General features: G+C 36.2%; 1 protein-coding gene across 1 annotated transcript in view; it reads right to left on the bottom strand.

The window, feature by feature from the left end:
- mmp17a (matrix metallopeptidase 17a) overlaps nt 1-20,978 on the bottom strand; it is a 166,074-nt gene extending 145,096 nt beyond the window's left edge. Inside the window, exon 1 of the mRNA XM_056446307.1 lies at nt 20,449-20,978. Within this exon, the coding sequence (XP_056302282.1) occupies nt 20,449-20,589 (141 nt within the window). The 5' untranslated portion in view covers nt 20,590-20,978. The remainder of the gene's footprint in view (nt 1-20,448) is intronic.
- Nucleotides 20,979-22,785: the final 1,807 nt, after the last annotated feature.

Below are 22,785 nucleotides of genomic sequence, written 5' to 3'. Positions count from 1 at the left end.
TGCAGTGTAAATGCAGCCTAAGTTGCCACAATGGAAACAAGCAATTATAAGAATTGAAGCTAAAGGTATGACCAAAAACATGTGAGCTGACATTTAATCATTTATTTTCCTTTGGCTTGGTCCCCACCAACTTATCCAGCATATGTTTTACACACCGGATGCCCTTCCAGCTGCAACCCAGTACTGGGAAACATGAATACACTGTCATACACACACACACTATGGCCAATTTAGGCCAGTTGAGACTCGAACCAGTGACCTTCTTGCTCTGAGGTGACAGTGCTAACCACTGAGCCATCATATCGCCACATTTATCATAATGTTAAGATTATTTAATATTGGTGAATGGCAAAAAAACAACAACTAACTAACAATATTCAATCCAATTTAAAGGGATGCACTTTTAAAACCACTGCTGAAAAGAAAACTTTGACTTATTCAAAACCTTCTATTTAAATTCCTTGTAACATTTAGCCTCTACTAATCCTCCACAGTAGCTTGTAGTTGGTTCATCATACTCATTTCATATCTCGTGCACTGAAACAGCATTGAGCCATCTTCCAATATTTACAACGATAAGTATCAACAAAGCAAAGGTTTTGTTTTATACTTATCTGTGAAGCCGAATGGGCACAAAGAGTAATAAAACTGTCATGGAGCATTGTACGCACATCGCTTGCAGAAGATTTCTGACCTTGGAAATGAAAAGAGATGGAGAAAACAGATATTGTCTGCTGAAGCATTGATTATACGGCTTCTGTCATGCTTTGATGTTGTCTCTATAGTTTATAGATTTCTGTAGCATGAGTAATATGATGGCACTAAGTTTTCTAAATCTTTAGTTTTCGCAACAAATACTCTAGCCTCCAAATGTCACTTTGTTCCATTTCATAGCTTTTAAAATGAGATCATCTAAACTCGTGGCAATATACACATTTAAAAATATTTTATTTTCTGGTAAAAATAGAGCAACAATATCAATCACTCACATGTTGCACTGATTTTTCATTTCCCCCAAGAGATTGAGATCAATCCCACCAGCTACAATTCCATGACATTCCTCATAAACACAACAGGAGACATGTTGAAAGGTTTTTTGCACTTACACTAACTAAAGCCCCTCAAAAAGGCACATCAACAAAGGCAGAAAATAAGACACTTGGATTACTTACTCAAGAAAACTATTAAGAGGTAAGATATTCACCTTAGTTTGTCTACTGTGAACTCTAATTTTTATTTGGGCACTTTATGTGTTCTGTATTCCATCTCCCTGAGATGAAATTATCATAAAAGCACTCTTAAAAATGCTCCTTTTCTCTCCTGACAGATCCATTGACCCAACTATTCAATTCAGTAATCCAAGTGAGGAAAGAAATTATCTGAAAAAAATTGCCCAAAGGCTCTCATTTAGTGACTGCGAGACATTAACATGACAAACAGGTAGTTTATAAAGTGCAGAACAGCCACAAGAAGCTCCTAACAGACAGACAGATAAACAAACAAACAAACAAAAGAATATAATAATCTACTTCCTTGCCTTCTAATATAACTGAACAGGAATGTACCACTGTACCTACCACTGAATAAATCTGGAGGTATACATAAAATCTCTAAGATGTTGTGAACTTGGCTAGTTGAATTTGAATGAATGCATCCTGAATGATTTCTGTCTTGTTTTTACCTCCACAATTTGCATACCATCATTGCAAACCTGTTGCTGGCTGATGTGGGCGTATGTTCAACATATGCTGGATTTACAGATCGTTTCCCTGAAAACTGAACGAAACCTCATGATGGTGAATATGTTGCCATGTAATCTAAAGTTCACTATTCCACTATTGTCTTCAGGATACTTGAGGCTCGTTATGCAATCCAGAGTCTAAAAAGCAAAGGTGCCAGCATGCGGTCCTGACTCATCTGGAACTGACTCATCACTGAACTGAGAAACAACAAAGTTTCAGCAGAACCCCCAACGGCAATTCCCTGTTCTCCATGTCAAATGTTGTGGAAAGGTCAATCAAGGGCCATATACTGTTCTCAGAACTTCTCCTGGGGTTATTGTGCCAATGAATTCATAAATGCACTTTTAAACCAATCTGTCAAATCTGCCAGTAGGCCTATATCATTGTATGTAAAATGTAACAGATTAAGGTCAAGGTCAGGTTTATATATAAATAGCTTAAAGGTTCAAGACACCTCCGAGTACTTTCTTGAAATTTTAACAGATTTGTGTGTGTTGAGCATCAATTAAGCCAACGTTAGCACTTGTCAGCTTTAATTGGGAAAACTAGATAATTTTGAGCTTTTGTCAGCTAATATCATCTTCCAGATTTTAAATCATTTTTGGGGCGGGATCAAAATCGCAAATCTGTTAGTGGAGTGATGACACGTCGGTTTCTCATTATTATTCATAATGGAGTTTTCTTATCCAATGAGAAGACCCTGCTTCTTAATTATTCATGAGAGCATGTGCTTTCCGAAGGCAAGGCAGACCTGCCAAGCTGTAAGACCAACGATTAGGTGAGATCGTGTCAGCACACGGCAAGGGTCATATGTGTTTGTTTCAATGAGCCACTAGGTTTTTTTGCATTTTTTTCCCCTCGATTCTGTCAGGGCCAAAACAGCAAGCATTTTTGTCGAGAGAGGACATGGCGCACTTTGTCTTTTATCAGTTGAGTTCATTACCATTCAGACACCACTTATATCCCTGCTGCTGTGTTCGTATATTATTAAAATCCTCGAGATTACCGGCAGGGTTTATGATTGGAATAGATAGGGAAAAAGACCTGCTGCACTGCTATCTACTGTGTCTGCATACAGACCCAAAGATTGAGGACGAGAGAAGTCCTCCTCATTTATAGTGTTTATATAAACACGATTATCTTTAAGATGATATAACAAATTGTGGTTATGTGTATCTGAAATTACGAATAACATATGTAGCAGGGTATTAAATTACTGTTAATTTCTTTGCATTTTAACTTTGTATACTTTGTAAATCATGCATCTTCTCATGGTTGTCTCATTTTGTGAGCCAACTGACAACAGTTGCTGGCCATGCCTCTGTTTGCAGCACTCCACACCCAACTCTGAACATTTTTTTTAATTCTGAGGTAGACTTGAACCGAAAGAGGGGGGTTTCATGGCCCTTTAAAGGAATAGTTTATGCAAAACTGTATATTTTGTTATCATTTACACACCCTTTACTTCTCTGCTTGATTTTCTTTTTCTTCTGTTGAACTAAAGCGATGATATTCTGAAGAAAGCTGAAAACCCGTAAACACTGTCTTCTATAGTATTTGTTTTTCCTAAGGAAATCAATGGTTGCAGGTTTCTAACATTTTTCGAAACATGTTCTTTTGTGTTCAACACAATAAATGAACTTAAAAAGGTTTGAAACCACCTATCGGTGAGTAAATAATGGGTACATTTTAATTTTTGGGTGAACTATCCTGTTAATACTCACACTCTGAATGTCTCCTTTATATCTATTTATAAAAATAAATGGGATAACAATTTGGAACTGCTGTTCTCTATAGTCATTTAATCTTCCACTCTGCACTCAAAAATATTGGATGGTAGATCCACATCAAAATGTCATGTCAAGTGGCCATCTGAAAGTATGATGCCTATAGTTTCCTTAACTTGTTTCAACAGATCCAACTAAATTGAACAAAAGGGTTATAAAAAATGACATTTGAAGGTGATCGTTTTCCAAGTAATGAAACAACAGCTGTGCTCCAGTAATGGAAGTAGAGTAGTAAAGTGGTTACATAGCTTTTATCCCACAAAACTGTACAATGCACTTACTAAAGGGACAATTGTTATGGGGACACCTGATGTTAAGAGCTTTGCTCAAGGGCATACTGATGATGGATCAAGTTTTTCATTAGTACACCGCCACACACTGATGGAAGCTGACAGTAGTGATATAAAAATCAATACTGTGTGATATCATTATTTACTGAAATCTAATTTACCGAAGTCTAATCTTCGTCATTCATTCTTTTATTTATCTGGACTTATATCCATATATATATATATATATATATATATATATATATATATATATATAAAGACTTTGAGACTCATAAGGACAGTGCTAAGAATTTACTTGTTTAGCTGTGCTTAAAATGACTTTTGCATCTCAATAGTAATTTAAGTAACTTTAACTGAAGGAGTAAATCGGAAGTGTCCAACTTATGCAGAGTTCAGACTGCATGATTTTAGCCCTGACTTTGTCTCGCCGACAGGTTTTGAGATATCACCGACAGATGCCTGAAATCACAGGCAAATTGGTGATCGTTCACACGAGTAACAATCACACAGTGTGAACTATCAAAGACACGATCTGGAGAATCGCCGATGAGTCGCTGACACTCGTGAGATGTTTGGCATGCTAAATATCTTGACCTGCAAATCATACCTTGTGAGATGTGTTCTAATTAAAAATAACATCAGTGATCCCCTACAACCAATGAGAGAGCAGCATTCACTAGTGTGGGTATCTGCAAGCCAGTGGGAGGTTGGGGGAGTTAAAAGAGTTTCTTTTCAGTCTATTTGGACCCAAGAAATGGAGAAAAAAAGTGGAAATTTGGCCGGAGCAGCCGTGTCTATTTGACATGTCATCTGAGCAATATCACAACCGGGTCGAGAAAGAAAAAAGTTGAAGAGAAACTGCTAATTCACTTCAAAACCCAGGTGAGCCAAATTGTAAATTTCTTACCCCACTAAAGACCTCTTTCTTAATGTGTAGTTAATAACAAAAGACGTGGTTTTCATATCACTTCTCGCATGTGTTTGGTTGTGAGAGACGTTGTCTGCGATTCTTCCAATTGTAAACGAAGTAGCAATGAAATGCTAACCCAGATAGTCATGCAGTGTGAAAACATCTGTAACATGACTACTTTGAAAATCGTGCAGTCTGAACTCGGCATTAGACATGATTCACGACACTTTGAAGAATAGGTTTTACAAACACTCAAAAAAAATATGTTTGTTGCTTGTTCAAAATACTTATTTATAATGAGCTGAATTCTTGAGATTTTTTGGGCATAACGTAATTGTTTTATGTTCAATCAACATTTATTTGTAAAAAAAATGATGTTAACTTAACCGATTTGTGTTGGGACAACATGAAGGAATGTGCATTTTTTTCAGTGAACCTTTCCCCATGCCATCCCCATTGAAATCAATAAACCATGTTTATTCATGAATTTCCATAATCTTTTCATTTATTAAATCTAACAATATTGTGAAAAACAATCAAATGCTATTGCAAGTCATTCATTTTTATTGAAACAGAGCAAAATAAATGTTTTATTATCTCTCTCTCTTATCTTTTTGACCACCGCAACGTCATGCATCATCTAAAGCAAAGGTCTCAAACTCAACTCCTGGGCTGCGTCCGAAACCGCCTACTACTCAGTAGGTGCTACATTTGAATTTAAACGTACTACTCGGCCGTTAGAAAAGTACGTTCTATACAGTATGAATGTGAAAAGTATGAATGGAATCCGGACGTACTACATCCACCATTTTGTCATGGTCACGTGACCAACCTGCGTCAGTTGCGTCGATTTACTCCCATTCATGAATTCGCTCGCGGGGCATCATGGGATAGTGCATCATGCATGGGATGCGCACTTCTGAATCTCGCCAGAAGTAGTAAGTCATCCGTGTACTTCTCACATACTGATTTTCGAATTCTATGAATTCGGACATACTACTCAGCTCGCATGTTGATTTTAGCGTACTGTATAATAGGGAAGTATACTGTTTCGGACACAGCCCTGGAGGGCCGGAGCTCTGCATAGTTTAGCTCCAACCACCTACAACTCACACCTGCTTAATAGTCTTTAGTAGTCTTGAACACCTTGATTATTTGGATCAGGTGTGTTTGATTAGGTTTGTAACAAAATTTAGAAATTAGAAATTAGGTTTGAGACCTGTGCTCTACAGGTTTTATGCCCAAGTCTATTTAACCACAAAAAAACTTTGCTACTGGCTGAAACATATAATATTTCTCTCTGCCATTCTCGTAGGGAGCAGACAAGGAAGGAGCCGTGTCATTTAAACTTTACAGCTTCTTGAATTTTTTTGTGTGTACATCAAAAGCCTTCACTCTCGCAAAATGATTTCTCTGGCACTCCTTGCATCCGAGAAGGTCTTTCTTCCACCCTTCTCTGCACTTGCTCTGTCATCTCGTTAGGAACTGGAAGAAATGCAAATGAGAGACAAACCATGGGAGCACCTGCTGCATGTCTCTGAAGACCTGAAAAACGAACAGACTTAGTAGAGGCCATAATGGGGTTGTCACCAAAATCTACAGGGTACTTTAAAATATATATATATATATATATATATATATATATATCACCTGGCCTTTTGCCTACGTGTTTATAGTGGAGAGGCCTGTTAAATAATCAAAAACTTACAGCAACTGCTTAAACAATTCTGCAAGCAATCCAGGACAAGCTCTGTTGTTGCTGGGTTTTTGATGGTGCTTTTTGGTTGTCTGTTTCTAGATAGACTCTTGGTTTATTTTAAGCAGTGAATGAAAATGCCAACCCAACACAAAACCACCATGATTATAAAAGCCAGAGTCAGTTGTTTGGACAGCCACAGGAAAGGCGTCCTTGATCTCAGCATGCCTGGGGTAGGATAGGGGTACCCCTTGACTAAAATAAGACCAAGGGAGCACATGGAGTTAATTTGGGGTTTTCTTTAGAGAGATTTGGACTGGAATTGCATTGATTCAGAAGTGCTGAAATTGGTTTAATTTAATAGAAAACACGTAGCATTGCGTGCAGCAACAGTGCATTCTTCTTACTTCTTTAACCATACAGTTTGATCTGTTCTACTACTGCGACCTTGTTGCTGGCGCAGGGTCCTACTCTTTTCATTCCCTCATGCATTTAACTTATTACAGAGCACTGTTTTCTGAGGTTTATCCATTGAGGCTTTTAGCATAATCACTACCTTAACCCGTATGTTCATACCAAAAATACATCACTACCATGAATGCTAGAATACAGAGAAACTATTTTAGGAGTTTCTTTGGTCACTGTACATGTTAAATAGCAAGAATGTTGCTCGATTGCTCAAAATGATGCACATATAAGTATTACTATAAATTTACACTTAGATGTTACTGACTATACATAACTGGAACTACATATACAACATAGATTACTATTTAGACTAAATCAAAGTATTACCCTATACACACAAGTCACTTCAGGCTGAAATGCATAAAGGATACTATTCAACAGACTGTTTCCATCATATTTAAGCAATGCATAATACACTATATATATTCATATATTCATATTCATATACACTATATTGTTGCAGCTCAGAGACCCCCAAGTGGGACAAACTTACAGCACATGTGTAGACATTAATAGAACACAATAGTTTACTTTAAAGGATAGGTTTTGGGTTGGGGTAGGTGTAGATGTTAATAAAACACAATAGGTTACTGTAAAGGATAGGTTTGGGCTTGGGGTAGGTGTAGATGTTAATAGAACACAGTTTACTGTGAAGGATAGGTTTGGGGTAGGTGTAGATGTTAATAGAACACATTAGGTTACTTTAAAGGATAGGTTTGGGTTTGGGGTGTAGATGTTAATAGAACACATTAGGTTATTGTAAAGGATAGGTTTGGGGTAGGTGTGGATGGTAATAAAACAACAGGCTACTATAAAAGATTGGTTTAAGGTTGGGATAGGTGTAGACGTTAATAAAACACAATAGGTTACTGCAAAGATTTTAGGGTTTAGGGTTGGGGTTTGTGTAGGTGCTAATAAAACAACAGGTTACTGTAAAGGATACGTTTGGGGTTGGAGTAGGTGTAGACATTTATGAAACACAAAAGGTTACTATAAAGGATTAGTTTGAGGTTGGGGTAGGTGTAGATGTTAATAAAACACAATAGGCTACTGTAAAGGATAGGTTTGAGGTTGGTGTAGGTGTAGATGTTAATAAAACACAATATGTTACTGTAAAGGATAGGTTTGGGTTGGGGTAGGTGTAGATGTTAATAAAACACAATATGTTACTGTAAAGGATAGGTTTGAGGTTGGTGTAGGTGTAGATGTTAATAAAACACAATATGTTACTGTAAAGGATAGGTTTTAGGTTGGGGTAGGTGTAGATGTTAATAAAACACAATATGTTACTGTAAAGGATAGGTTTGGGGTTGGGGTAGGTATAGATGTTAATAAAACAATAGGTTACTTTAACAGTTAGGCTTGGGGTTGTGGTAGGTGTAGACGTTAATGGAACCCAATTGGTTATTGTAAAGGATAGGTTTGGGGTTGGGGTGGGTGTAGACGTTAATAAAACACAATAGGCTATTGTAACAGGTTTGGGTTTGGGGTAGGTGTAGACGTTAATAAAAAACAATAGGCTACTGTAACAGGTTTGGGGTTGGGGTAGGTGGAGACGTTAATAAAACACAATAGGTTGAAGTCTGTGTCGCTTACAAGACATATAACAAATCAATAAAACTCCTACGAAGCTTGTACAGCTTACATGGAGCTCAAGACCCACTTATTTGGATCTGGCTCTGATATCAGTTTATACCCAACTAGAATTTTCTGCCATTTATGATACAAACTTTGCTTGTCATTAACAGAATTTTCCAGTAATCTGTGCTTTCACTTTTTTTTCACTTTTATTTGATATAGAGGGAGTAATATTATGCATACCATCTGAAACCGTATTGAAGCTTCAAATCCAAAAACAAGAAGAACCAGAATGATACAGTATGCACAAGCTAACACAATCATCAAACATTCAACAGCATTTAAAATAAAACCGCCTCGTGTTACTGAATAACATTTCATGCTAGCTTTGGGAGTGTTGGTAAACTTGATGTAGTTCAGTGTTTGAACTCATTCATTTTGAAAAATCTGTGGGTTTTCTAAAGTTGCTTTTGTTAAATTTTTGTTCAAATTCTTACAACAAAATATTCTGTGAATATTTTGTGAAAATTATAACAAATGCAGGAAGAAAATGCTTTGGGGATCCTAGGTACATAGTACATTGTCAGTACATTTTTATTACCAAAGCCATTCAGTTTACACGTTTGCCACCAGGGATGTTTCTCATTACAGAACACTAACCATGTGGCTGACCTCGCATCCAGATTGCCGCTCAAGTCAAACAGATCAACAGGCAACAGCAACAGGGTCAGAAAGCCCTGCAAGGCATTTGTCTCAGGGAGATGAGCTGCACTGGGTGCCAATAAGAAACAGTGTTCTTTAAAGCCCAGTCTCTGTCTGACACTATATATCTACAGGCACCATCCAGGGATTCTTTCAAATGAGTTACAATATAGGAGTGAGAAGAGAGTGATGAGCTTCCACCTCTTTCTACTCTTCTCTTGTGTTTCCTCCTTTACTCTGGGCTGGACACAATCAAAACGAGTGTGACAGCTTGGGACAAATACACATCAGTGTGGCTAGTTTTATATAGAGATCTGTAGAAATCATTCTGATTGATAAATTCAAATATAGAGTTTACGAAGATTGCTTAATAAAGTTATTGGGTTGATGTAAGGCTGGTGTAGGGCTGCAAAATATATCGTTTTAGCATCAATACTGCAATATTTGCATCTGCAATGGTCACATCGCGGCATCTGCAGTGTCTAATCGAGATTATAGTTGACCAGGAGCCACAGTTGAAAACACTTATGATTTGTGGAGTATTGCAAAGTTTAATTGTAAAGTTACTGAAACAAGGACTTGTGACTGTGTGAACATTTCAAGCCAAGAAAATCATTCAGGCACAACAAATTATACTGTTTATAAGATAAAAAAAGATGAATTTTAATTGTTTTATAGTTGACAGTTGATTATTAAATTATTAAATTATGATTTCTTTTCCCAAATAGAGCTATTGCAGTCATTTGGTGAATATGTTATATGTATCGCAGGGGAAAAAATCTCAATGTCAGTTTTTTCCAATATCGTGCAGCCCTAGCTGGGTGATATGAAAAAAATCTGTTATCATATATCTCATATCCTAATAACAATATATTGATATAGTACCCTTTATGTAAATTCGAACAATTAATAGTTTATAAATATTTAGACCACATGCAAAAGACTATTTCTTTTGTCATTTTAAAGTATATACTCAGAAATGTTCTCATTTATGTGATCATATTTCTCACTTTATTTAGAACTGCAGGGCAAATGTTTTATTAAAAATGTTAAAACATAAAATAAATCATCAAACGCTTTTAAGAAACATGATTACAGGTCCAATATAAAAAAAAATATCACTAAATAAAATGTTAAATGTTGTACCCTTTAAGATAGCAACTTTCTCATGATGCTGTCATTCATGTTTCTGTCTGTATCTATATAATGATATGTAATATTGCACTCATATAAATTATGAAAAATATTACCGTGAACAATGTGTTTTGTGAAACCACAATATAAATTAAAGCATTTGTTTTGTCCATACAATAAATATATTGTCCTATTGCACAGCTCTAGGTTGATGTGTCACAAGCTTCAAATCAGAATGAACACACTGCATGAATATACAGGATTTCCTGCTTACACTTCTTTACCAATTCTGTGCTGCTTATATTAATCAGGTAGTAAAACTGCTCATTTTCTATCACCAAAACATGCTGTCTGTGCCTGAGAGGACTGATGGGAAGTTGTTCTGCTCCACTTCAAATGTGGAGGGAGACTTTTAGAATAACATGTCATTTATGACACTTCATTCCAGAAAAACAGCATCTCAAAAGCTCGTCCTCTTGATTGGATTGTAAAAAGTCCACAGCACCTCTTCTAATTAAATTAAAATTCCATTTAGATCAAGCTCAAACAGAAACAAGCTTAACCAGTCATAAGTGTCAATATTGTGAAATTGACATGTATACATTAAGTGAAAGATGCATAAATAAGTTTTGTTGTTGTTGTTGTTAGAATTGGAAAACATTTGGAGGAGATACAACTATATACAAATCTGGAATCTGAGAGTTCAGAAAAATCAAACTACTGAGAAAAAAATATTTAAAATGTCTAAATTAATTTACAGTAGGAGATGTACAAAATATCTTCATGTACTATTATCATTACTCAATATAGTAATGAGTTTGGACATAAAATATCAAACATTTTGACCCATACAATGTGTTTATTGGCTACTGCCAAAATATACCTGTTCAACATAAGACAAAAAGATAAGGTTTTGTCATTCAGGTCACAAATCAAATCGATAACAATTAATTTGGTGTAAGATGTAAAATGTAGCATGGACAACAACTTCTACATTTCAAGCTTCAAACTATCTGAATTGTACATTGTGACTTCCAGGTTGTAAGTTAATCTAATTTAAAAAGAAATCACTGTAGAGCCAAAAATCTGAACATGAAGGTTTAGCAGGTGCATACACATATTGCTCTGCTGCCTCATTGTGCCAGATCTATTCTCATCCACACCTCCGCCACCTCTCCACAGACCTCATTCCTGAAATAATCTCCACGTCCCAAATTTTCCAAACTCCAGATGCCAGGAAATGGTCTAGAGGTCACAGGAATCCAGAACAACAGCTGAAAATAGGACATGAACTAAACTGCAGAACCCACCAACAGAAAAGTAGAAGATGCCTTAGAAATGCTTCAAGTGAAATTGAAGAACAAACTGGTGTTACACAAGTTCAAACATCAGGCAAGAGCAAAGTTAATTAGGAGTTTTAACCTTTCTGGAAAAGTTCACAACCCATGAAAACATGAACAGGAGTGCAAGACAAAGTATAGCATGCAACCTTGTGCTTTATTTAAAAGTTTACTTTGTGAGGAAATAGTTTGTTTATTGCAGAGTGAGCTGTCTTGCCAGCCTCACGTTACCTTAATCTGTTTAGCCTATTACAGTCTATTTAATTCTATATGAGGGAATTCATTTAATTTTATTTGAAGTGTTTGTTAATTAAAATGTGTTATTTTGTTATTGAAAATGTGCTACCATATTTATTTTTTAATTTAGCACAGTTTCCTAATCTTCATTTACTTTTTGTTCTTGTTTTATTTAATTATTCTCACCTCTTTAACATGTCATCTACTACTATGCTGCTTACTTTTGATTTGGGAGTGAGTTGTTTGCTAAATGTTAGGCTATTTCAATAAAAGTATTGACAGACCTGTGTTATGTATTATTATTACCACACTGTCTGGAATTCTTGATTCTAATCGGTCAATTGCGACATTCCAAGGTATGTTATTCCTAGTTAACAACCTCTAAATAAACACAGCGTAAAAAAAAAAAATAAATAAATAAATAAAAATAAATATTAATAATAATAATAATAATAATAATAATAATAATAATAATAATAATAAATAAATAAATAAATAAATAAATAAATAAATAAATATATATATATATATATATATATATATATATATATATATATATATATATATATATATATATATATATATATATATAATAGATTAATCATGACAGCATATGTTTTAGTTAGTTGTAACTTATTAAACTAAGTTATTCATGTTATAACTTAATTGTTTAAATTACACAAGCTGTTTTAAGTCGGTTTAATATAAATTTTATGTCAGCTTCGCTTTAATCAAAGATTATTACAGCAATTTATTGTGTCTAATTTTTATGTTTTGTGGCAAGTAGCCCTAATAAGCTGGATAAAGTACACCCAGGACATGTCAGGCTGCTGATAAACATGTCAGGTTTTATTCTGCAAACACAACCTCCTGAAATGTACTTGATCCCTTACTTTGTGTAGTGTCTATTCTCAGAGCACACAGTATACAGTAAGCCATACCAGCAATCACACATCACCATTCTGCAATTTATTAAATTTTCACTAATTCTAAAATGTTGCATTTTCTATATTGCCCTAAATTTCATTACACTAAATGCAACACTACAACTTGTGTTTGCAGCAACACACCTGATATGTGTAAAGTCTATTGAATGCAAGGTTGTCAACATAAAAACCAATTAATAATCCAAATAGACAAACAAAAGGCTCCTGCCTTTAGCACCTTCCGAGGCTTTTAATATTTGATGTTTATTACTACCGAAGCTTCAAAGTTCAAATAATGGTATTAAGATCAGCCCTAGACATCATCAAGCAAAAAAAATAAATAAATAAATAAATAAATAAAAAGAAGAAAATGGATGAAGAACTGATTTACAGAAAAAAAGGGACCTAAAGTGCTTTAAATATAAACCTGATGTAACTTGAGTTGAGTTCCAAATTGCAGCGCTCCACTCAGATCTGAGCTTTCTGAATCTGAACAACTCTTATGTCAGGGAGTTTTTTTTTTACAGAGCAAAAACTAAAGTACATTTTTATGTATTAAAGGTGCAGTAGGTGATTGTCTTCAGAAACATTTTTTTGCGGTGATGGTTGAAAGTCACATTTTAATAGTAAGGTTTAAAGTAAATGATCTAAATGTATTTATATGTATTTTTATATTCTGGGTAAGGTATAAGATTAAAAAAAATTTCATCCAATTAAAATTTATTGGGCCAACAATTCCCATAATTCCGATAAGTAGCTCAAAAATTGTTTGTCTGTCAACAAAAGTAGATTTGTACATCTGCGCACCTGTTCACGCAGATTCACCATTTGCGCGTACACAAATGCTCAATCAAAACTTTATTGGATAGTATAGTTCAGATAGTAATATTGGAGTTAGATTTGCACACTAGAGGAAGCATAACACCATGGCTTAAGTATTTCTTTTAGAAAAGAGGTAATGTTATTTTAAAGCCATTTTAGTTACGCAGAGCTGATATAGATTGTGTTGTTTTACGACAAAATGGGTTATATGCACGGTAGTGCTGTTCAGCCTCTGAAATCATAAGGGACCTTTTACAGCATCGATGAATGTCGATTTTTATTTAGTTTAATAACAAAACAAAAGTAAATAGCATTATTCTGCCCAACCTGCATTACTGAGTTGAAGTTGTTTTTTGTATTCACTTTGGTTCATTTTTGAACAATGACAATAAAATGTATGGCTTGGTAATAAGGGTAATTCCTGCACCCTGACAGCCAAGCATATAAGCATAGTCACTTTAGGACAAAGCACGTGAGAGAGTGAGAAGAGATCTTTGCATGCATGAAATATAGCATATTATGACAAGTTTTGCTTGCTACACATATGAAAATGTGCTAGATATAATACAGTTTTTCGTTCAGAATTGTAGTATTATAAAGTACTATAAAGTTTTCTAACTGGCGAATGACATGATCTAGTGGGTTGTCTACTGTCATCTTTAAGGTGCGCGTTCCTGATATCAGGAGGCGTGACTTTGGATGGCAGGGGAGGGACTGTGTTTATGATATTATGCTGATTTTGGCAGATCACCTACAGCCACTTTAACCAAAACGTCACTCCCAGAAATGTGGGGGATGTTTGAATGTTTGCTAACAGTGTAAAGCTGCAATAGTTTTTCAAACTTTGTTTTACCCATAAAACAAAGCATACTGATGCTTTTACTACACCCTGTTGTACTGTTATGTCTCTGCGTTAGCAGTGAGGAAATGCACATGAGAGCCGATTCCAACTGACAGGTTTAATTAATGGAAGTTTCTTCCCTCCCCAAAAAAATCACCTGATCTATTGCAACTGCAAATCAATCCACACTACATTATTCCAGAGAGACAGGTCTATCTTAGCCAAAGTGCAATGCTATTGATTTAATGTTTACCAGTACTCTAAATGCTGTGGCCTTTTTTTAGTCTCCAAGGCTGTGCTCTTAAACTCATCCCTTTCTTTTGATTACCCTGCTCTGGGCCTGTGCTGGCTCCTGGCCACCTTGCTTTTGGATGTCAATCGCTTGCCCGCCCCGCTCATGCTGAAGTCTTTCTGGGTAATTAGAAACGAGAGCCTGTGAGTCGCATTGGTCTGATTGACATTTGTGAATGATGGACAGGCTCATGACAGCAGAGGTGGCAGACTCGCAGATGAGGACGTGTCACTCTAAGCTTGCGAGCTAATATTCGGTGTGTACTATAATGAGCGTGGCATGGGTAAGAATGGCAGACAGTGGAGCTCTCACGCTGCTGTGTGCATCTGTTGATGGTCCAGCTGGTGCTCTCGCTAAAGACATTACGGCAGTTTGACTCTGAGGGTTTCAAAACAGAATGCGACTTGTAATATGGAATTAAATAGGCAAGATAAACACCTTTTCAGCATGCTAAACAACGTGATCAAAAAAACTGAGTTTACATATTTCATCTAGAGTATATTGGTGAATCTGGCAGTGGTGGTCATTCTTTCATTTTCCTTCAGCTTAGTCCCTTTATGCATCAGGGGTCGCCACAGCAGAATAAAGCACCAACTAATCCAGCATGTTTTATACAATGTATGACCTTCCAGCTGCAACCCATTACTGGGAAACGCCCATACACTCTCACATTTACACACATACACTACGGCCAATTTAGTTTTTTTCACCTATAGCGCATCACCTATAGTGCATGTCTTTGGATTGTGGGGGAAACTAGAGCACCCAAATGAAAGCCACACAAACATGGGAATAACATGCAAACTCCACACAGAAATGACAACTGACCCAGCAAGGACTCAAACCAGTGACCTTTTGCTGTGAGGATAGACCACATAGGTGGTCATGATATTTTTTTAAGAAATAAAAATAACAATAAAATGTAAAACATAATTCATAATAGTTGGCAGTTCATTCCGCTGTGGCGACCGCGGATAAATAAGGGACTAAGCCAAAGGAAAATGAATAAATGATTTAATGATTTATTTTTAATTCTCCTTACATTAGAATGTGCCTTGTTAAAGGGATAATTCAGCAAAAAATGAAAAATTCTGTCATCATTTATTTAACCTTCACTTCTTACAAATCTGTTTAAGTTTCTTTCTTCTGCTGAACACAAAAATAGATATTCTGAAAAAAGTTGGAAACCTGTAACCATCGACTTCTATAGTATTCGTTTTTTTCCACATAGAAGTCAGTGGTTACAGGTTTCAGCTTTCTTCAGAATATATTCATTTGTATTCAGCAGGCAAAATAAACTCATAATGGTTTGGAACCACTTGAGGGTAAATAAATTAGAGCTGTGAACCTACACTGGTCTCACGGTTCGGTTACGATTATCATGCCATCGATTTGGTTAAATTCGATATCTCGGTGCATCACGGTGCATTGACGATGCTTGCCATACACAGTTTTATATTTTCTTCACAGCACAGCAATTCTTGAATTAAAATGTATAAATATATGTATATATTATTTGTAATACAATTTTGTCCTTTAATACAAACAGTCAAATATAAACTGTGCCTTTAAACAACACGAACATTTATAGCAAATAAACAAATGTAAATATGCCGGTTGCTTTCTGAATCCTGTTTAGCAAGTTCTTTCTCACAACCCTTTGATTGGTCACGCGCTCAACTGAAGGGGCTGTGATTGGCTCTACACACTGGCGCTCTAAATATAAAGTCAAAATGCTAGTGCATAACAGAAAACTTCTGACATTTCATTTTCACTAGTTATTTGGCACTTTAATGTAGAAAATTGTTGCATTAAGTATACTAATTATGTTTGCTATTTAAAAAAAATCAGCTTTGCAAATGTAATATGATGCAGGCACCAAAATACCTACTTTAGCCAACTATTTTCTTTTAATTGTAACTTTATTTAATCTATGTACTTTGTTTATAAAAGTAGACAAGCTAGAGCCGGGGTTACTAAACTTTTCAGACTGCGATCCTCAAAGTAACAATTCCAGTTACCCCCATTATCCTAAGAAGTGGTTAAACACATAAATATTGCACACGACGATGAACACACACCAAAAAGTCTATATAAACACGAGCATACTGACAACATCGTGCAACAGTCCAACAACAAGATACTTTTTATAGCCATTTATTCATTTGTTTAATTTAATATTAACCTCACCGAATGAGACATGATATAGAAGAAATTAGAAAAATAATGCTTACAGAAAAAGTCTATTCTTGGTTTAATTTTGGAGATCGCCCTCTTCATTCATGGTCTTAATTTTAATGTAGCCTATGTGAGTGCTGTAAAGGTGTTAAATTAATATGTAAAATTAATATTGTAAAAATTATTGTAAAATTGAATATTGTAAAATTAATATGCTGCAACTGACGCTTTTGCTGTGTTAATATACATAATCATGGAAGAGGTCGCAATCCAAACTAATTGAAAGGCTGATGGCTTTTTTATTTGCACAATATATATTTTTTAATATAACTATTAAATACTTTTTTTATTCTTCTGAAGGTTATGGATAAAATATGGTAATTCTAATAGTTTAATATCATTTAAACTGATCTTTGGATATCATCAAGTAACCCTCTTTATTTTCCCGCTACCCCCACTTTGGGAACCACTGAGCTTGTAGCAGACTTAATGTAAAATATTTGTAAAGGTACATTAAATTCTACTCAACTTGAATTCTACTCAACAAAACATTTAGAATCTACTCAAATGTAAAACTTCATATATTTAAAAAATTTAATTCGTTTAATTCTATAAACTTCTAGAAATCTAAACTGGTGCTGTTCTTTTTACCTGTGGGAGTAAAAATTAAAATTGTAATGTTTACAGTTGTCGCCACAATTTTTTTTTTTTGTTTCATTTTATTATACAAGTTGTTGAAAACATCCATCTGTTGCCGCCACCTTTTCTTCAAGTGTTGAGTTTTAATAAAAATGTATATATATTTTCCTTTTTGGTTATATTTGCCGTTTTTGCCTTTTTTGATAGGAGAGCATATGGACTAGAACCAAAAGGTGAAGAAAGAGAGAGAGAGGAGAAGGAAAGCAATTGGGAAATGCTCACAATCCAGGATTCAAATTTAGGCACAGTTGCCCCGACCGCGAGTATCTCGACACTGACAAATATAAAATATTTTAAAATACCAGAAACAGAATCAGAGTTGCCTGAAATAGTGTGCTCAAAAGCCAAATAATTAGTGTTCAAGGGCAGTGATGCTGGAAGAACCCCTGTGTTGGATTATATTTAAAGTCAATGTTGTCCTGCTTTGACCCATTCTGTGCAGTCCAAGCAACACTCTTAAAACCAATCATGAAACCACATGTCCATCTGCTCCACCACAACGCCCTTATTTAACACGCGTCCACAACAATACCCTCGCCATCTGTGCCATTACTTTAGATCTCTAAAAGCAGCATCTGCAGCTATCAGGTGTTGTAATGCCAACAGCCAGCAGAACCACAACCAGCCTCCCTGGAGATGGACCTGAGTCTCCTAAATGTTCATTCAAGCATGAGTGTTGAGCCAATAATGCAGTTTAGGACATTGCAAGAAAGGGTGGGGTGAGAGATGTCATTCGTGAGTGTCTTTCTGTGCAGCGTTATTATCAGCTGCTGTCACAGAGCACTGTAAGCCGTCAGACATCCTTCTATGCCACATTTAATGATCAGAGGTTTGATGACATGCAGTGTCACACGCTGGCAGACATCAACAGCCTCATTATATGTGGGGACCAACTGCTCAGTAGCGTCAGATTAGATTTGTGTGGGTCATTAAAGAAGGTGGTTCTTATGAAGCCTTTGAACCAGCTGCCATTCATTTGCGGGTTTAAATGAAAAAATGCACTGGGCTTTCAACTACAAGAGGTTATTTAAACGAAGTACTATCTGACCACAAGTGATTAAGGATATTGATTACTTTGGTTTCCTTTCATTAAAATAATCTTAGCACTTAAACTTCTCTATGCACACTTCATGTTTATGCCAGGAAAGCTTTACGGAAAGGTATACTGGATATGGGAGATAAAAGGATATTGATTAAAAAAATCTATTGCTTTGAAAAGAAAATCTAATTTACAACAGAACAACGTAACAAGCGAGTTGTGGAGTGCTCTTGTTAACTGAAATTACAAGCATCTGTCGTTGATGTACATCAGTGACACACAGGCAAATAAAAACATCAGATCACAACAATAAAAGTCACCTGAGATTTTAAAGCCAAGAGTGTTCACTCATGTAAAATAAAGGGTATTTATTGGCATATACGGTTCCACAAAGAATTATTAACATCCATGAAACACTTTCAAAGCACAGCAGATTCTTTTGGAGGTTTTATAGATCATTAAAATATTTCACTGAAAGAATCTCTCTTTTTTGTATGGTAATATTACTACTACTGCACAGAACTTTTCTCCGTGGAAAACAAAGCTGTCAAGTTGCAATTTTGCTTGGTTTAACTATAGAGAAACTACATTATTAAAATCTGAGCCCAGATCTCTGCACTGCACACAAGATGAAAACTGTACGACTACACTTACACATACTACTTGTTAAAAAATTACTCACCTAAGGCACAAAGTGAACCAAGTTCATACTGAGGGGAAAAAGACCTCTGGTTCATAAATGGATATGTTAAAGTGTGACTGAATACAATTATAAAACTGAGTAAGCAGCATCTTTTTTGTTTTTTTGTTGCTGATTTAACTCTGATCTGAAGGACAGTGTAAATTACAAATGAATGCTTATAATATCATCTTTGGGTACAAATTAGCTGATGATTACCCTCCAATTCACATTCAACAAGCGCACATTACTAGTCACTTTCTCATTCAAACTAGCAGATGTGCACAGTTCACGCGCTTTCCAAAGACCAGCGCGCGTGAAAATGTCACGTCAACCAGTATTTCAGAGACCGCGCGCAGCATGAAAGTGACTTTGAGGGGGAAAGTACATCAGAAGTGCTCGAAAATAAAACAAGACAAAAATAATGTCTTGCATGCACTGCAACTGGGAATCTGCCCATGTAAAGTTCAGCATATCGACATTGCGTAACCAGACCATACAAAACCAAAAGCACTCTTGACATGTCATGTACAATGTTAAATAAAGATGGATTTCACACATAATGAAGTTTGTAACGTAAAAACGACCATCTAAAAAATTGAACTGCTTGATATTTAAAGAGACAGTTCACCCACTCTGTCATCCTTTTCTATTATTTTAGACCAGTGTTAATTAAAAAGATATTACAGGCTCATAATCATCAATCACTTTCATTAAATGCAAACAAAACCAAAAATGCGAATGGTTCTGTACCAGAAAGTCTGGTCTGAATGATGGTGAATGCATTAGCCAGTATGTGATGACAGGATTTTAAATCTTAAAAACTATTCTCTTAAAACGCACACGCACCATTTGTTCCAGCAAAATCGGCGCGGGTAAACTTGACTTCTGTGAAGACATTAACGGAGTCAATCCGTTATGTGCGTCCATTCAGACGTGTGGGAGTGCGTGTGAGAATACGTTTTCGATTTCACAGCCATGTCTAATACGTGCAATTATCTATACCCACAGGCCACAGGTTTTTATTTCACGCCTTTTCCCCCAAATGATCATTATTAGTCGGAAGATAGGCTTGAAAGAGCACCTACCACCCCCATATCCATCTGCTCGGCTGTTATTGAAGGGGCCGCCCGAGTTTGAGATAAAAACCAAAGAACTGGAAAAAGAATCATCTCTGGGTAAATAATCCAAATGGTCCGAGCGGAATTCCACTTTCTGAGAGACTTCATATTGTCCCCCGCTCCCGGTTATCACAGAACGGTCTTTCTTTCCGCCGCATCCACGGTTTAGATAACCCAAAGCCGGATCCCGGACATTTAACGGTCCTCTGGAACGCGCGTCAGTCAAACTACCTCACTGTAGTGCGCAAACACGTGAAACACATATCACATACACCAACATACAGGGCAATTAATTTCCTCAGGGATCTGTGTCTCCAAGCGAAATGTCATTCACAGTGGTCATGACGATTTGTCAAAGCTGCCTGAAAGATGAGGTGTGTAAGCATTCACTCCCAAAAGACCAAAAGTCAAACGTCTTCGCTCGGTCTTAATCCAAAGCCCTTGGAGATCAGTGCGCGTGCTGTCAGAGAAGAGGCACCGCGCGCTCACGCCGAACACAGCGGACTGACTGGTGCGAGTGAAGAGCGAGGAGAACTTGTATAGCCTACTTCCCTGATGGGAGGGGGGCTCTGCGGGGGCACTGTCGTCCAGCAGAGACCTGCGCTTTTTTATTTTGTTAACAAGTTTAGGTTTAAATCACATTAACATCATACAACGTGCCATACTTCAATCATGTCAGTCTAGAAATGGAAAGTGAGGATGACGGGTAGGTGTTCTCACAGACGTTCTAGTTTTGACGTCACTTAATGGGAAAGCTTACTTCATAAATATTGGTTAGGTTATGCTTTAAGGTTCTCAAACTTGCTTGTGATGAATTTAGCATGATAAACTTTATTTTGACCAGCGATTATAGAGAAGATAAATGCTTCAAACATCTACATCTGCAGACAATCTTGTGTTTAATAGATGTCTAATAGACATCTAAACATAGAACGTCTTGGCTAAAACAATGCTAAACTGAGGCTGTCAGTGAAAATTTAATAGACATCTAAGAATACCCCAAAACTAGACTAGTCGACAAATAGACAGATTAGACAGACTTTATATGCGTAGTCATTCATTTCTGTTTATTTGATGACTAGCCTAGTTTTAGCCTTTTCTTAGATGTCTCTTAGATTTTCACTGACAGCCCAAATTTAGCCTTCTTTTGCCTAGATAACTATGTTTAGACATCTAGACATCTTTTAAAAACAAAAAAGCTTGCTGGGCTGTTTGGAACAAGATCAGAGAATTCTTCAATATTTACAAAGCTATTTATCGGAACAAACTAAAATGGACCTGTATATGGGTGTTGAACAACAATCTATCCAGATATACTATCAAGTACTAAAGGGAATGGGACAATGATATTGTATATGCACTTTGAATTGTTTTTGCACTACTTTTTTTAGTTTGTATAAATGTAAACAGGTAGCTTGGTCATCGTTTCAAAATCTTACAATAGAGAAGACAAAAAAACATAGTACGGAAAAGGGCAAAAACACAGTTGATGAGTGCGTATGTGAGGGAATTAAAAAAAGGAACCACAGGTGGTGGTCATGGACTGGCTTTATTTTTTTTGTAATGTTCCTCGAGGTCCACTCACATTGTTATCAAGACTTTTATATAAAAAAACAGAAGTGAAAGGCTTTTTCCGTCCTGTTTGAGCCACCCTCATCAGAACGTACCATTAAATAAGCATGGCAGATGTAGACTCATTGTAATCACCCACTGTTATGACAGGCAAACAAATCTGCATATTTAAAACTTGTCAATACTTTGCTTCTAAGATAAAGTTGTACTTCTAAGACTCTGGACGGAACAGCTGTTTGCCAACCGATGTAAATTTATGCTTGCATGTTTGACAGCCTACATCCTTCATCAGGCGCATAGCCAGGGGGGATGCGGGTGGTTCGAAAGACCCACCCCTCACTGACAAAGGTCCAGAATTTGTCATGAGCTTACATGTCTTATTTTGACTGCTATGCCATCATAAATAGTGAAAATAACATGGCAAAAAAGGTTTGAAGACCAAGTGGAATCCTCTGTTGGGTGTTGCTTCTGTGTGATTTTAGCTAATCGGTTTTGGCCAGTGCACACAATTATTTTTCTTGAGTTCAACATCTAGCTGTGCAAGAAAACATACAATCTGATGTAAATTATCTTTCGCTACTGTATAGTTTTTAAACGTAGAAAACATTGTCCAATTGGCTTTTATTTTAAATCTTGGACCTCATTCTTTAAATAAAAAATGACCAATGAAAAGGTGTGAAGCACCAAAAGCGACTTGTATTAAAATTAATTTGAATACTATTATGGCAATTG

The sequence above is a fragment of the Danio aesculapii genome, chromosome 21 (genome assembly GCF_903798145.1).
Source record: "Danio aesculapii chromosome 21, fDanAes4.1, whole genome shotgun sequence".
In the NCBI taxonomy this organism is placed as follows: domain Eukaryota; kingdom Metazoa; phylum Chordata; class Actinopteri; order Cypriniformes; family Danionidae; genus Danio; species Danio aesculapii.
This window is presented reverse-complemented; position numbering and strand designations above follow the sequence as displayed.